The 13,225-nt window shown below is 41.7% G+C and overlaps 1 protein-coding gene across 1 annotated transcript; it reads right to left on the reverse strand.

The window, feature by feature from the left end:
* Positions 1–875: 875 nt before the first annotated feature.
* Positions 876–12,975, reverse strand: rwdd3 (RWD domain containing 3). Its single transcript, XM_061736890.1, has 6 exons — positions 12,748–12,975; positions 11,533–11,765; positions 10,570–10,797; positions 7,951–8,066; positions 6,994–7,152; positions 876–2,555 (listed from the first exon to the last, which is right to left on the reverse strand). The coding sequence occupies exons 1-5, from the start codon at positions 12,830–12,832 to the stop codon at positions 7,035–7,037; spliced, it is 780 nt and encodes a 259-aa protein (XP_061592874.1). The 5' UTR covers positions 12,833–12,975; the 3' UTR covers positions 876–2,555; positions 6,994–7,034.
* Positions 12,976–13,225: the final 250 nt, after the last annotated feature.

Here is a 13,225-nt window from a genome sequence, read left to right on the forward strand (position 1 = left end):
GCTTCACCAGGCCCGTAGAGAACCACCCTCAACATCCAGCCAGGCTGCTCCACCTGCTCCACACGGATCCCCCGTGTTTGACACATGCTGGCCTGTAAATGCTGAGAAGTAAAACAGCTGGCAGCAACAACAGAGAGAGAGGTAAGGGTTTATTCATGTGAAATTATTCTGTCTTTAGTGCTTTTGTCTTGTTTGTTTTTGGCCTGTTAGTGTGTTACTGTGTCTTGTTATTAATGTTGATGTTACTGTTGCTGCTTCATGTTGTGTCTGTTTGCGTTTGTAGCAATTGTCTGTTGAGCTTACGTTAACCTGTGTGTGCATGTATTTGAGCTTAGTCTCTTACCTTTTAATCTTTATTCTAATGTAGCCTTCTTATTTGGAAATGTTTTATTGATTATATCTTAATAATTTTTCTTTCAGGTTGACTATTTTACACCAGTCCAGGGACAGCAGATTCAAAATAGCCTTTTTGGCTAATTCTGGCATATTTTACATGTGTTTAAATGTATTATTAATGTGCATGGTCCCTGATAATTAAACCTTTAAATAAAATTTAAAAAAGCATTTACTGGGAATCACATGGAAAATAAAAGGCACATCTAACAAAATTATAGGTTAAAAAACAGAGAATATCATCAATATAATCCTTGATCAGGAAGAACAAGACATCCTTTAAATGTGATGTGTGTTTTTAGACTTCATGACTTGATTTTTGAGAAGTGACATCTCTTCTTTTCCACGCGACTCTACAAGTGTCAGTGTGCTGTTACCACAAGCAGATGGGGCCAAAGTCAACACTTTAAAAAGCTGCCAAAACTAAAAGAGCCAACGTGACCACACAGCGTAACGTTTTTTTAATAGATATTTTTTATTGATTTTGGTTTTAAAGTAAAATATAAGAACACCATATTCTACACAGAACACACTGAGCAGGAATTCACACACGATGATGAAGCAAAATGAGTAAATAAAGGAAGAAAAAAAAGGGATGGAGGGGAAAGAAGACTTAACAGTTGAATGGGTGCATGACCAGATATCCAGACAGTGAGGTGTTACAATATTCCGCTTGGTTCAAACTCAAGTATAGGCTTCTATAGGAATATATATATATATATTTCCAGATAAGTCCATAGAGGCCTCTCTGCAAAGTCTGTGCACTCTCTGTTCCAATGTAGTCTAAGAATGGCTCCCAAACTTTATAAAACATTGAGGGTTTGTCCTTAAGCCAGTCGGTCGTGGCTTCCAGAAGGATGAGTTTTATTATTATACTTCGTTGTGAAAGCGTAGGAGGTTTGTCAGAAATCCACTGACGTAAGATGCACCTTCTGGCACCAGACAAAAGAACGTCAAGCAGTTTTACCGTGTGGGGTTTAAGATTCAATGAAGAATGTAATCCAAGAATACAAGAAAGGGGTTTAAGACCTAGATTTTTACCAAATATTACAGAAATTTCATTACAAACCTTTCCCCAGAAACGTATAAAGTGGAAGTAACACACACACAACACAAAGCTGCCCGTCGAGTCGACGATGGCTGCCTGCGAAACGTCCATGTTCCAATGTTTTCACTACTCTTTCTTTTATTTCTTGCAGGCACGCTCATGACTTAGCATGCCAATGCGGCTTGTACATCTTCGGTCACAGTGACGACACTTGAATGCTCCTAGGCTCCCGTCAGCAGTGGCCTCCCTTTGCGCATGACGACGTGCACGTTTAAGTGCGTTGTTTTGCTGCCTCAGATCGTCCAACTTTTTAAGGCCAGCATTTGTGGTGTTGTTCCATCTGGAACGCTCCAAAGCCTCGAGTTGCCATGTGTCTGGTGAGATGTCACATTGCTTAAAAGTGCTCTTTAGTGTATCTTTCCATCGTAGGAGTGGGCGACCGACAGATCTTTTTCCTTTAGCAAGCTCTCCAAAAAGTACTTGTTTCGGGAGTCGGTTTTCAGGCATACGAGCGATGTGCCCTGCCCACCTTAGTTGTATCTTGGAGAGGATGATCTCCATATCCATCATATTGGCTCGAGTCAGAACTTCATCGTTTGTCACTCTTTGATGGTATGAGATGCGAAGGATTGCCCGTAGATGGCGTTGTTGGAGGCAGCGGAGACGTGTGATGTGGCGACGGTATAGTGTCCACGTTTCGGCACCATAGAGAAGGGCTGACAACACAACAGCTTTATATACAGAGATTTTTGTGTCGACTTTGATGTCATGTGATGACCACAGGCGTTTCCATAGCCTGCCGAATAAAGTGGAAGTAAGACCCATAAGAAACCTTGCATTTGTTACAATATTTGGGACGTATAGGATTAAAGTTATTCCGTAACAGCATAACGTTTGTAACGGGTTCAGATCTGCGTGGTCTGGGTCTGAGCTGCACCGACCGCCACGTCCTGCCGTGGAAACTGCTTTCTCTGAAAACAGCTAAAGTCCAGCAGGAACACTCAGGACGAGCCTTTTCAGGCTCCGTTTTTCTTTTCAAATATTTTCCACTGATCCGCTCCGTCCTGGGAGGAACACACACCCTTCAGCCTTCAGCTCGGCTGGACGTTTGTGTCTGTCAGATGGGAAGCAGAGAGACGAGAAGGCTGTCAGTGAAAATGCTTTACCATCTTTAATCATCAGGGCCTCAAAAAACACTAAGAACAAAGCATTTAAATACTGTATTTTCCGCACTATAAGGCGCACCGCATTATAAGACGCAGCTTCAATGAATGACGTATTTTAAAACTTTTTCCATATATAAGGTGCACCGCACTATAAGGCGCACTAAATCTATGGTAAAATACCGACTATAGTGGCTGGGGTTGAGTTACGTATCTACCTGATGGAGCTGCGCTACAGGAAATGCTACAAAATCCTACAGCAAATGCAAAAAAAAAAAACAAGAAGAAAAGTATGTCAAACTTTATTAACAAAATAAAAACCAGCTTTGCTCCGTCTGTCACAGTCGCCATTATGCGAGTCAGCGTCGCTGCTGTTGTCTTGAACATCTGTGACGATTCCTGACGTTTTTAGCGCCGTTACTTCAGCGACACTCCTGACTACAGTAACAGAAATTACCGTAATGATCCTATATAAGGCGCACTGCCGGTTTATGAGAAAATTAAAGGCTTTTAGGTGCGCCTTATAGTGCGGAAAATACAGTAGTAATATTAACAACGATAAATGAAAACCGCTCCTGTATGTGTATGTATATATATATATATATATATATATATATATATATATATATATATATATATATATATACACACACACACACACACACACACATGGGCGTCAGTTTGATTTCAGAAGTGCTGGGGGCATTTACCATAAACCTGAGTAAGGTTTGAAAAGTGCTGGGTACGAGCTAGGCCGATTACTTCCGAATTGAGGTTTCATGATAAATAATAGGCATTGCATTAGATCAGTGATTCTTAACCATAGGGCCGCGGCCCACACTTGGGCCGCCAAAAAAAATTCAGTTTTGTACGTGTGGGCCGCGGGGGCCGCGGGACTGCATAGCAACTCCCAACCAAATGAGGAGAAGACACTCAGCTAGCTGTACGTGTAATAGTAAGAGAAATGGTGTGTATTTACAGAGTAAACCCTTCATTTTGCACAGAGTAGGTTTAGATCCGCCAGGATTAGGGATCGATTAATTGGGTCTGCGCCCAGAGCAAGCGAGCGCGGCGTGCTCATTTATCCCGGCGCGTCCCCGCGGCCGGGGAGGTCGGCTGAGGCTGCCGCTCGGGCGGTGGGCTCCGTCGTTACTGCTGAAGGATGGTAGATGTAGATGCGTGGGCTGTCGTGTCTGCTGGACTGGACTGTTTGGGCTTTCGAAAAAGCATCGGAAAGTAACTGCTGCAGCGCGACCAGAGAGCTGCGGTGCGGGCTGTGCCCGTCGCAGCTGATCAGGCTCGGATGAACCCGACACACTGAATCCTGACAACTTATTAATGTAAATAACTTAAAGTAAAATCAAACTAAGTTTTGTCCTCGCTGTATTTTTAAATATGCAACCCGGAATGGACAGATTCATCCTGTTCAGTCTTCCCACTGGGACAAAACCAGTGTCTCATACGTTCAGAGACTGTGGCGTTCAAAGTGCGAAAGTGAAATGCCACTGAAACAAAACACAAAGTTTTTCATCAAACATATCCACTCAAGTCTGAACTGAAGTCACAGAAAAATAAACTGACCATCTTAAAACATCCTGCCCATGTTTGGGTCCAGATACAGCTGTGAAGCAGCTTTCTCCACAATGAACATAATTAAAACTAAATATCGTTTCAGGCTCATCAATGAGCACCTCCACATGCATATGAGAACCTGACACCATCCAGCCCAGATTTAAAGTCCTGACAGGAGAAATTAGAGCTCAGTTCTCTCACTGAACAACAGAAAGTGGGGGCATAAGATTATAAGAGGGGAAGAAAGAAAAACTGCAAAACTGTTAAATTGTTAAGATGTGTTTATATTAATTTAGTATAAAAATGTGTTGAGACAATTAACAAAGAAAAGGGGAAATTCAAACTGCTGGTAGAGAAATAAAATAAGATAGCATTTGAAAAATAAAATAAAATCTACTTTATTTTTAAGAGAAAAAAATATGTTTAATTCAAGTTAAACATGTTAATTGGCAAATATGTACTTTTTTTAAATATAACAGTCAGATGCAGATGTTGATACAACTATGAGGCTACTTGAATATACACACACACACACACATATGTATATATATATATATATATATATATATATATATATATATATATATATATATATTTTATGATGTTCTGGACCTTCGCTTGAGTACATTTTCTCCAAATGGACCTCTTAAAGTTTTAGTTGAATACCCCTGCTATACAGTGTTTATATTTAATGGGCCCCGGGCCACTCTGTACTGAAAAAATTGGGCCCCAAGGTCAGAAAGGTTAAGAACCCCTGCATTAGATGATGCGTATTGACGCGATATTGTCCCCATATTAAAAGCCATCTGCACGGTCTTCAGTGGCGGAGCGTGGGTTTCAGCACAGAGGGGGCGGAGCATTCTCAATGGGCCCTTATGATAATTATTTTACTATTCAACAACTTAAAGATAACGGACACCTCATCATACCCAGCAAACAACCCAAATGCTCACGTTTACTGAGCCAAGCAAGCCTAGGTGCCTCAGAAAGCCACAAACCAGTTTACACACACACACACACACACACACACACACACACACACACACACACACACACACACACACACACACACACACACACACACACACACACACACACACACACACACACACACACACACACACACACACACACACACACACACACCGCATCTGCGATGCTCTCACATCTGAGAGCATCGCTGTCCTTGGTGCTGGTGTGACTCACAGAGTCTGAGCCAAACCATTTAATATAACTTAAAATGTAAACTACAATTACACAATCTATTCAGATAGAATATAGACACAATTGTCTATAAGCCATTAATGATATCTATAAATAGAAAATAGACACGGCGGTCTAAACACAACAAAACGCATAGCCTATTAAAAATGTATCAACTGCACACAATATGCATTCAAATAGAAAATAGACTGGGCGGTCTATTACAGTTGACAACAACACAAGGTACATTAAGGTGGTCAAGGCAATAACAACATTCTGATCATTATTTATGTGCTCACCGATTGCTGTCTCTGCGCTTGTTGCCGCGGCACCAATTCAGACTCCGAACTCCAGGACATCATCCTCGGCTCCAACAATATATTCCAAGTAACGTTGAAAACAATGTAACGGTTCAGAACTATGTACATGCTGTGTGGTCTTCTTAAAGTTTTACCCTCCTCTCCTTCATGGCGGCGAACTTGCCAACCACTTTCTCCTTATCGATGTTAATGTCCCGCTCAACACTCAGCAAAGTGAGGTTCTACAGCCTGGCCTCATCCATGCACGAACGTAAACAGGTTTTTATGAGCTTTAGGCGGCTGAAACTTCTTTCTGCACTACAGCTAACACTAGCCTCCTCATCAGCCACCGGCACCGTTGCAAAATATGAGGTGAGCGGCGGACAGGAAGCAACTAGCCTCTCCTTTCTCTCTTTTACCTTTCTTTTTAACGATCCAGACTGGTGCTTTTTATTTTTTTATTTTTCCTCTTTCAAAGTTCCCTCCAAAATGCCGCAGTCGCACATAGCCTACAACAAGACGAGTTAGTTCAAATGTAAAAAAACGAAACAAGTTAAGTTCCAGCCAATCAGGTTGGCTCACAGCCCTGATGCGTTCAGGACAGTTGTAAAGTAAGAATTAACCTACACTGGCCGCACAATGCACATTTTATCCTTATTATAACCTACAAATTTTACGATTATATATGAACGTATCACACAAAACGGGGCCCTCTCATTGGTGGGGACAAATCTGCTCCTCAGACAAAGTGGTGGGGACGCGTCCCCACTGTCCCCGGCGGAGATGACGCGCCTGTATATACATACACACACATATATACACACACACACACACACACACTGTATGGAATGATATTTAGTAATGACATTTGGAATATGCTGTATGTTTGTGTACAGTTATTTTTTTATACTCAGGCAACTTCTCATATGGATTTATTTATGTATTTTGTTTCATTCTTTAAATCCTAAATGCACTAGTTTATAAAAGCTAACATTTTTTTGTGAAAAGGTTAGGCGTCATAAGCTTAGGCTTCAGTCTACACCTTTTGGTCCTTGGTTTTTAGTTAAAATTGTACACTGATGATTTACACCTGTACTTTGGGTTATTTGTGTTGTGGAAATTGAAAGGACCAATAAAGTAAACTAAACTAAAAAACAAAGTAGTAAAACCAAAGTTACTGAGACGTGAGCAGTAAACACGGAGCTGCTTCCAGCAGCAGCATCTGCAGCATCTGCCCAGCATGTGTTATGTGTTGGCAGCTGCTGTGGGAGGAATCCCGGCCCGGTTGGGTCTCGGGAGGAGGTCGGAGCCTCACATGGTTTGGGCGCGGCAGCAGCAGCAGCAGCTCCTCCTCCGTCAGGCCCTTAACGTGGGCAGGATCTGCTGGTACAACTCAGACACGCTCAGCTCCTGGAAGCTCCCGGCCAGCTCTGCTGGAGACTGGTAGGACTGCACTGAGAAACCCTGCTGGGAGCTGAGAGAGAGAGAGAGAGAGAGAGAGAGAGAGAGAGAGAGAGAGGCAGCCGGGTTATGGACTCTGTAGGCCTGTGTTGGAAAAAAATAGATTTTCTGACTTTTGGTATTTTTTTGTTTATGCTCAAAAAAGGAATGTTTTGTTGGACAGGAAAATAACTGGTGTCATGTTTTTGCCTTTAAATATGTTTAAAGGTATGAAAACATCCAGGTTTTCAGTTATAATTGCGTAAATTGTCTATATTTCATTACTTTATATACCGTCTTGGGGTTACATTTGCATAAAATCTATCTTGCGTCTAGAGACAACATCTGTTGTATTAGACGCTATACAAATAAAATTGAATTGAAGTGAAATAAAATGCTAAAAACCAAATTCTCAAAAATTAAAAACCGAAAATAGACCAAAAATGGAAAAAATTTAAACGGAATGTGGGAAAAAATACGTCCTCTGTTTCCTCCCTGGATCTGTTTGGTAATTCTGACCCACAATGTTTCTGAAAGCAGTTCTATCAGCATTCTGGGAGCTGATTGGTCCTTACAGCATCATTAGCTGTCAATACTTGAGGTTGAATCTCAATATACATGATAATATTAATATGTTGCAGAACTACAGTCATATAATTCATGCAACAGCTGAAAAAACAGTTTTAATAACACTAACCCAAATCAATATCGGATCAGATCGAATCAGATTGAATCAAATGGTGATAATCGATTCTGAATCTTAAGAATCGGAATCGATCCCCAGCCCTAGTACTCTTCCCTTCACCTCTCTGGACGTTGCCGTGACCCTTACCCCTGACGGCCGGAGGAAGAGGGGGCTTCCAGGAGAACCGTCATCATCCTCTCCTTGCATTTCTTGCCCGTCGAGTCCACATCCACTTTAACCGTCTTCAACCGGCGACAAAACTCCTGAAGAGAGATGAGCGGAGGGAGGACGCAGTCATTCAAGACTATACCATGTAAGCCATGTAAACATCCACTCACCAGCCAACCAGGAGGCCGTTACTACCAGTATTTATTATTCAGCGGACCAAAGGCAGCAAAGCTAAATATGCCTGTGTCTTTACATGAGGCCCAAAACCTTTCATGGCCAGGCACCCCCCCACTACAAGAATCTGTGAAAACTAATTCAAACAGATTAACCAGAGCTGGTGTTAAGAAAAAGTGCTTTTAGTCCAGCCACTTTTTCAGTTTGTGCCTCTCACACCTGGAATGCAACACCAAGCACGATACGTGACATTTTAAATCCTGGCTATTGGAGGAACAACACTGTTATCACAACCAGCTTAAACTGGTGTAGTTTGTCTTAATGTTAATTATCTGGTTTAATTTGTACGTACCACACAACTTGGATACTCTCAGTACCATAATATTACCATCGCTGGTATTTCATTATTGTAATATTCATTTTTAACTCAAGTCGCTTTAAACTCAAGTCACTTTAAATACAATCCATACTGCTTTTAAATGCAGCTAAATCTATTTTTCCTACAATGTATGTTTTATGTTTGTTCCCTTGTTTGATTGTAAACACCAATAACCCCTTTGAATAACCGGAATTTGCTCATATTCCGGTTTTTAAAAACTGGAATATGACCCCTGGGTTACTTTTTTTATAACCTGAATATTGGGTCATGTAAACGCCAAACGGGATTTCCCCATCAAACGGAACAGGAATTTGTTTTCTGCACATGTTCTGTTCTCAAGGAATCCTGGTCTTTTGAGTCCAGGAAGTTCTTATAAACACAGAGAAACCAAGACCAGGAGGAGACTAATCACTTCATAAATGTAATGAAGGATATGAACATTTCTGCATTTGTAGACGGTAGAAAGTACCGGGATAGAAGATTTACAAGAAGGTGAGTGAAAAGTTGCGTGAAGCAGCATTTGTACGAATGCCAGACCAGATCAAGCTCCGCTGGAAGACGCTGGAAAAGGAGAACTACAGGGACAAGAAACAAAACCACTTCTACTGGGCAGGGGCCTCATTTATAAAGCTTGCTTGCGCACAAAACAGGGCTTGAAAGATGCGCAAGCCACCTTCTACGCAAAGGTTGGGATTTATAAAGAAAAAACTAACCGAAAAATGTGTGCATTTATATGAGGCGAATTCACGTGCGCAACCTTCCAGCTGGACTGTGATTTATAAAGAGAACATTGCATGCAGATGTGCGTGCACACGGTTTATAAATCAGGATTTTCTTTTGCGCCCGCCATTTTCGGCTTTTGGGCGCACGTGCACTTTTAGTATGAATCCTAAACACTCTTTTATAAATGAGGCGCCTGTTCATTATCCACCGTCCTGCTGTTATTGTTGTTGTTTTGGATTTGGATACAGGAAGAAAAAGCAGAAATGACAGGAATTACGCCATCACGTTCTCCGTGCGTCGCTGGTTTGATCCAGATATCCCAAATGATTAATTACCATGTATACAGGGATAACCCTGTTTGCTCACGCATGGAAACAGATTACCGTATTTTCCGCACTATAAGGCGCACCTAAAAGCCTTCAATTTTTTCAAAAGCTGACCATGCGCCTTATATATGGACCAATATTGAGCCGCAACAGGTCTCGCAACTCGAAAATAATAAAACAGTTGTTTATTCATTTTGGGAGTGAATGGAGTTGTCAGAAAGCTGATTTGTAATCTATTAATAAAGTTTGACTGACCTATCTGACTGTTTTGTTGACATTCCCTTTAGCGCAGCACCGTCTAATGCAGGGGTCGGCAACACAAAATGTTGAAAGAGCCATATTGGACCAAAAACACAAAAATCAAATATGTCTGGAGCCGCAAAAAATGAAAAGTCTTGTATAAGCCTTAGAATGAAGGCAAATGGCGAAAGGCGAAATGTTGAGAAAAAAGTGGAAATGTTGAGAAAAAAGTGGAAATGTTGAGAAAAAAGTCAAAATTTCGAGAAAAAAGTTGAAATGTCGAGAAAAAAGTCCAAATGTTGAGAAAAAAGTCCAAATGTCGAGATCAAATAAGGAAAAAGGAAGAAAAAAAAAGAAAGCAAAAAAGAAGAAAAATAGAGAAAATAAAGAGAAAAAAAAGAAGAAAAAAAGGAAAAAAAAAGGTCAAACATTTTTTAAAAAGCTCCAGGAGCCACTAGGGCGGCGCTAAAGAGCCGCATGCGGCTCTGGAGCCGCGGGTTGCCGACCCCTGGTCTAATGGATGCATAACGTAACCCCAGCCTCTACTGTAGCCCCTTATAATGCGGTGCGCCTTATATATGGAAAATGTTTTAAAATACATCATTCATTGAAGGTGCGCCTTATAGTGCGGAAAATATGGTATTCCCAATGTTTCAGTAACCGGAATATTGACCTTAACCCGAATTTTGACTGCATGTAATCGTCGTCAATAAGTGTGGATGAAGAGAACTAATCCTCCGTGAGAGCAGGAAGTACCTTGACGTCCCGCCTGCAGCCCTGCAGCAGCAGCAGGATCTTCGGCCCCAGCAACAACCTTCCAGCCAGCTGCAGCTGAACACTCCAGCGCTCCAGCAGAGCAACGTATCGGTTCTGAGAGCGGATGTGGTCCAGCAGCAGCACTGCAGTCCATTCCTCCTCCGGTTCCCTCTCCTGTGTCCCCCTGGTGTCTGCTCCGGGGTCCTGGCTCAGCTGCACACATTCCTCCTGGGAACAGAGGAGATAAACTCAGCAGGATTCAGTGTCGCCGTGGCTCTTAGCGTGTGTGCACGTGTTGGTTTTAATTAAAGCTCTACTGCGTTTGGTGTGTTTGGACACTTCACTGGAACCAACAAACCTCAGACCTACTTCTGAATAGGCCTTTGTTGAAAAAAATGTTTTGTTGGACACATAAATAACTGGTGCCATGTTTTTGCCTTTTAATATGTTTAAAGGTATGAAAACATCAAAGTTTTCAGTTATAATTGCATAAATTGTGTCTATATTTCATTACTTTATATACTGTCATGGGGTTACATTTGCATAAAATGCTAAAAACCAAATTCTCAAAAACTAAAAACCAAAAAACACAGAAAATGGAAAAAATAGAAACGGAATGTGTTCAAAAATAAAAACGATGTAATTCGTCCTCTGTTTGCTGCCCTGGATCTGTTTGGTAATTCTGACCCACAATGTTTCTGAAAGCAGTTATATCATCATTCTGGGAGCTGATTGGTCCTTACAGCATCATTAGCTGCAATACTTGCTGTTGAATATCAATATAATACTAGTATTAATATGTTGCAGAACTACAGTCATATAATTCATGCAACAGCTCAAAAAAAAGTTTTAATAACACTAACCCAAATCAATATCGAATCGAATCAAATCCTGATAATCGATGCTGAATATTAAGAATCTATTCTTGACATGTGAATGCCCCCAGCTGTGGGGGCCCCTCACCTGCAGGTACTGGACCAGCTGGTGGACCATGGGTTCTGGGGGCAGGGCTGCAGCTCGAGCCTGCAGCTTCTGTCTGACGCCGTCACACTGAGCCCGGGACAGGTCGGTGGAGGAGACGGAGATGTGTGGAGGGTGAGCGGGGTAGTCGGGCTGCAGACGGAACACCACACTCAGCACCAGCCCCCGGCCCGCTCCAGCAGAGCAGTTGATCTGGACCACCAGCCCATCCTGATCTGGAAACAGACGGGAACACCAGTCACTCACAGTCCTGGGCTACCAGACACCAGTCACTATCTGTTAAAGCTGCTCCTTAACCAGGGCTGGGGAGTGATTCAAATGTCAAGACTTGATTTGATTCTTAAGATTCAGAATCGATTTGATTCGATTCGATATTGATTTGGGTTAGTGTTATTAAAAATGTTTTTTCAGCTGTTGCATGAATTATATGACTGTAGTTATGCAACATATTAATACTGGTATTATATTGAGATTCAACAGCAAGTATTGCAGCTAATGATGCTGTAAGGACCAATCAGCTCCCAGAATGCTGATAGAACTGCTTTCAGAAACATCGTGGGGCAGAATTACCAAACAGATCCAGGGAGGAAACAGAGACGGATGAAATCGTTTTTATTTTTTAACACATTCCGTTTCTATTTTTTCCATTTTCTGTGTTTTTTGGTTTTTAATTTTTGAGAATTTGGTTTTTAGCATTTTATGCAAATTTAACCCCGAGAAAGTATATAAAGCAATTATAACTAAACACTCTTGTTTTCATACTAATAACTTGTGGTCTTTATTATTTTACCTCTTTTCTTATCATTTTATTTGTTATTTACTGTTTAATTGTGTCTTGCTGCTTTTAATGTTGATGTAAAGCACTTTGAATCACCTTGTGTTGAATTGTGCTATATAAATAAACCTGCCTTTCCTTCCACACCCCAACCACTTCTGAGTCTGTGTGGATGTGCATTGATCTGGAGCTTCTTTCAAGTTCAAATGTGACCCTGATGCTGGTTAGTTTCAGCAGAAAAACCAGAAAAACTCTGCACTACTTCATCAGATGTGGTGAGAAACCACACAGGTAGCAGGTGGCGTTTTGTTATACTGATTTATGGTTCTGCGTTAAATCGACGGCGTAGGGTACGCGTCGCTCTGCGTCGGTGTGACGCGGAAGCATAAATCAGCCTTTATGATAAAGCGTCATCAGCGTACCAGACTGCCGGAAGTGGAACTCTCCTTCTCCGCAGTAGATGGACGACAGCACGCTCACCTCCTCCAGAGCGGCCTCCGACATCATCTACTGCTGGATATCATGCACAAGTGTTTGTCCTCAGAACCCGCAGACCTGTGCGTGAGACATGCCAAATAAACAGTTTTATTTTCAACGGTTTACAGACCAGTTTACCCGAGACAGGTCCGCTACTGACAACTATCCGGGTTGCTCCTCGTAACGGGATAATTGGTTCCTACCGGGGCCTCGCCCATAGACATGTATGTATCCGCCCCATCAAGCTGCTGCGAGACGCCAACGTCTCCGCCATATTGGATGTGGCAAGACTGCGCTGCAAACTAATACAAGTAAATAGGCTTATTTTCATAAAACGCCTTTCTACAAAGAAATTTCGTCTCATTTATTCATTCACACACGCACTAATATACTTGGGAAACAGTTAGGCACCAAATATAATAT

This window comes from Cololabis saira, chromosome 2 (genome assembly GCF_033807715.1).
Source record: "Cololabis saira isolate AMF1-May2022 chromosome 2, fColSai1.1, whole genome shotgun sequence".
Lineage (NCBI taxonomy): Eukaryota > Metazoa > Chordata > Actinopteri > Beloniformes > Belonidae > Cololabis > Cololabis saira.

Bases quoted from the DNA above. Each gene is read 5' to 3' on its own strand.
- rwdd3 (XM_061736890.1), bottom strand. From the start codon at position 12,832: ATGATGTCGGAGGCCGCTCTGGAGGAGGTGAGCGTGCTGTCGTCCATC. The intron at 11,766-12,747 runs GTACGCTGATGA...GTCTGTTTCCAG, and splicing joins GTTCCACTTCCGGCAGTCTG to ATCAGGATGGGCTGGTGGTC. The intron at 10,798-11,532 runs GTGAGGGGCCCC...CTCTGTTCCCAG, and splicing joins AGCTGGTCCAGTACCTGCAG to GAGGAATGTGTGCAGCTGAG.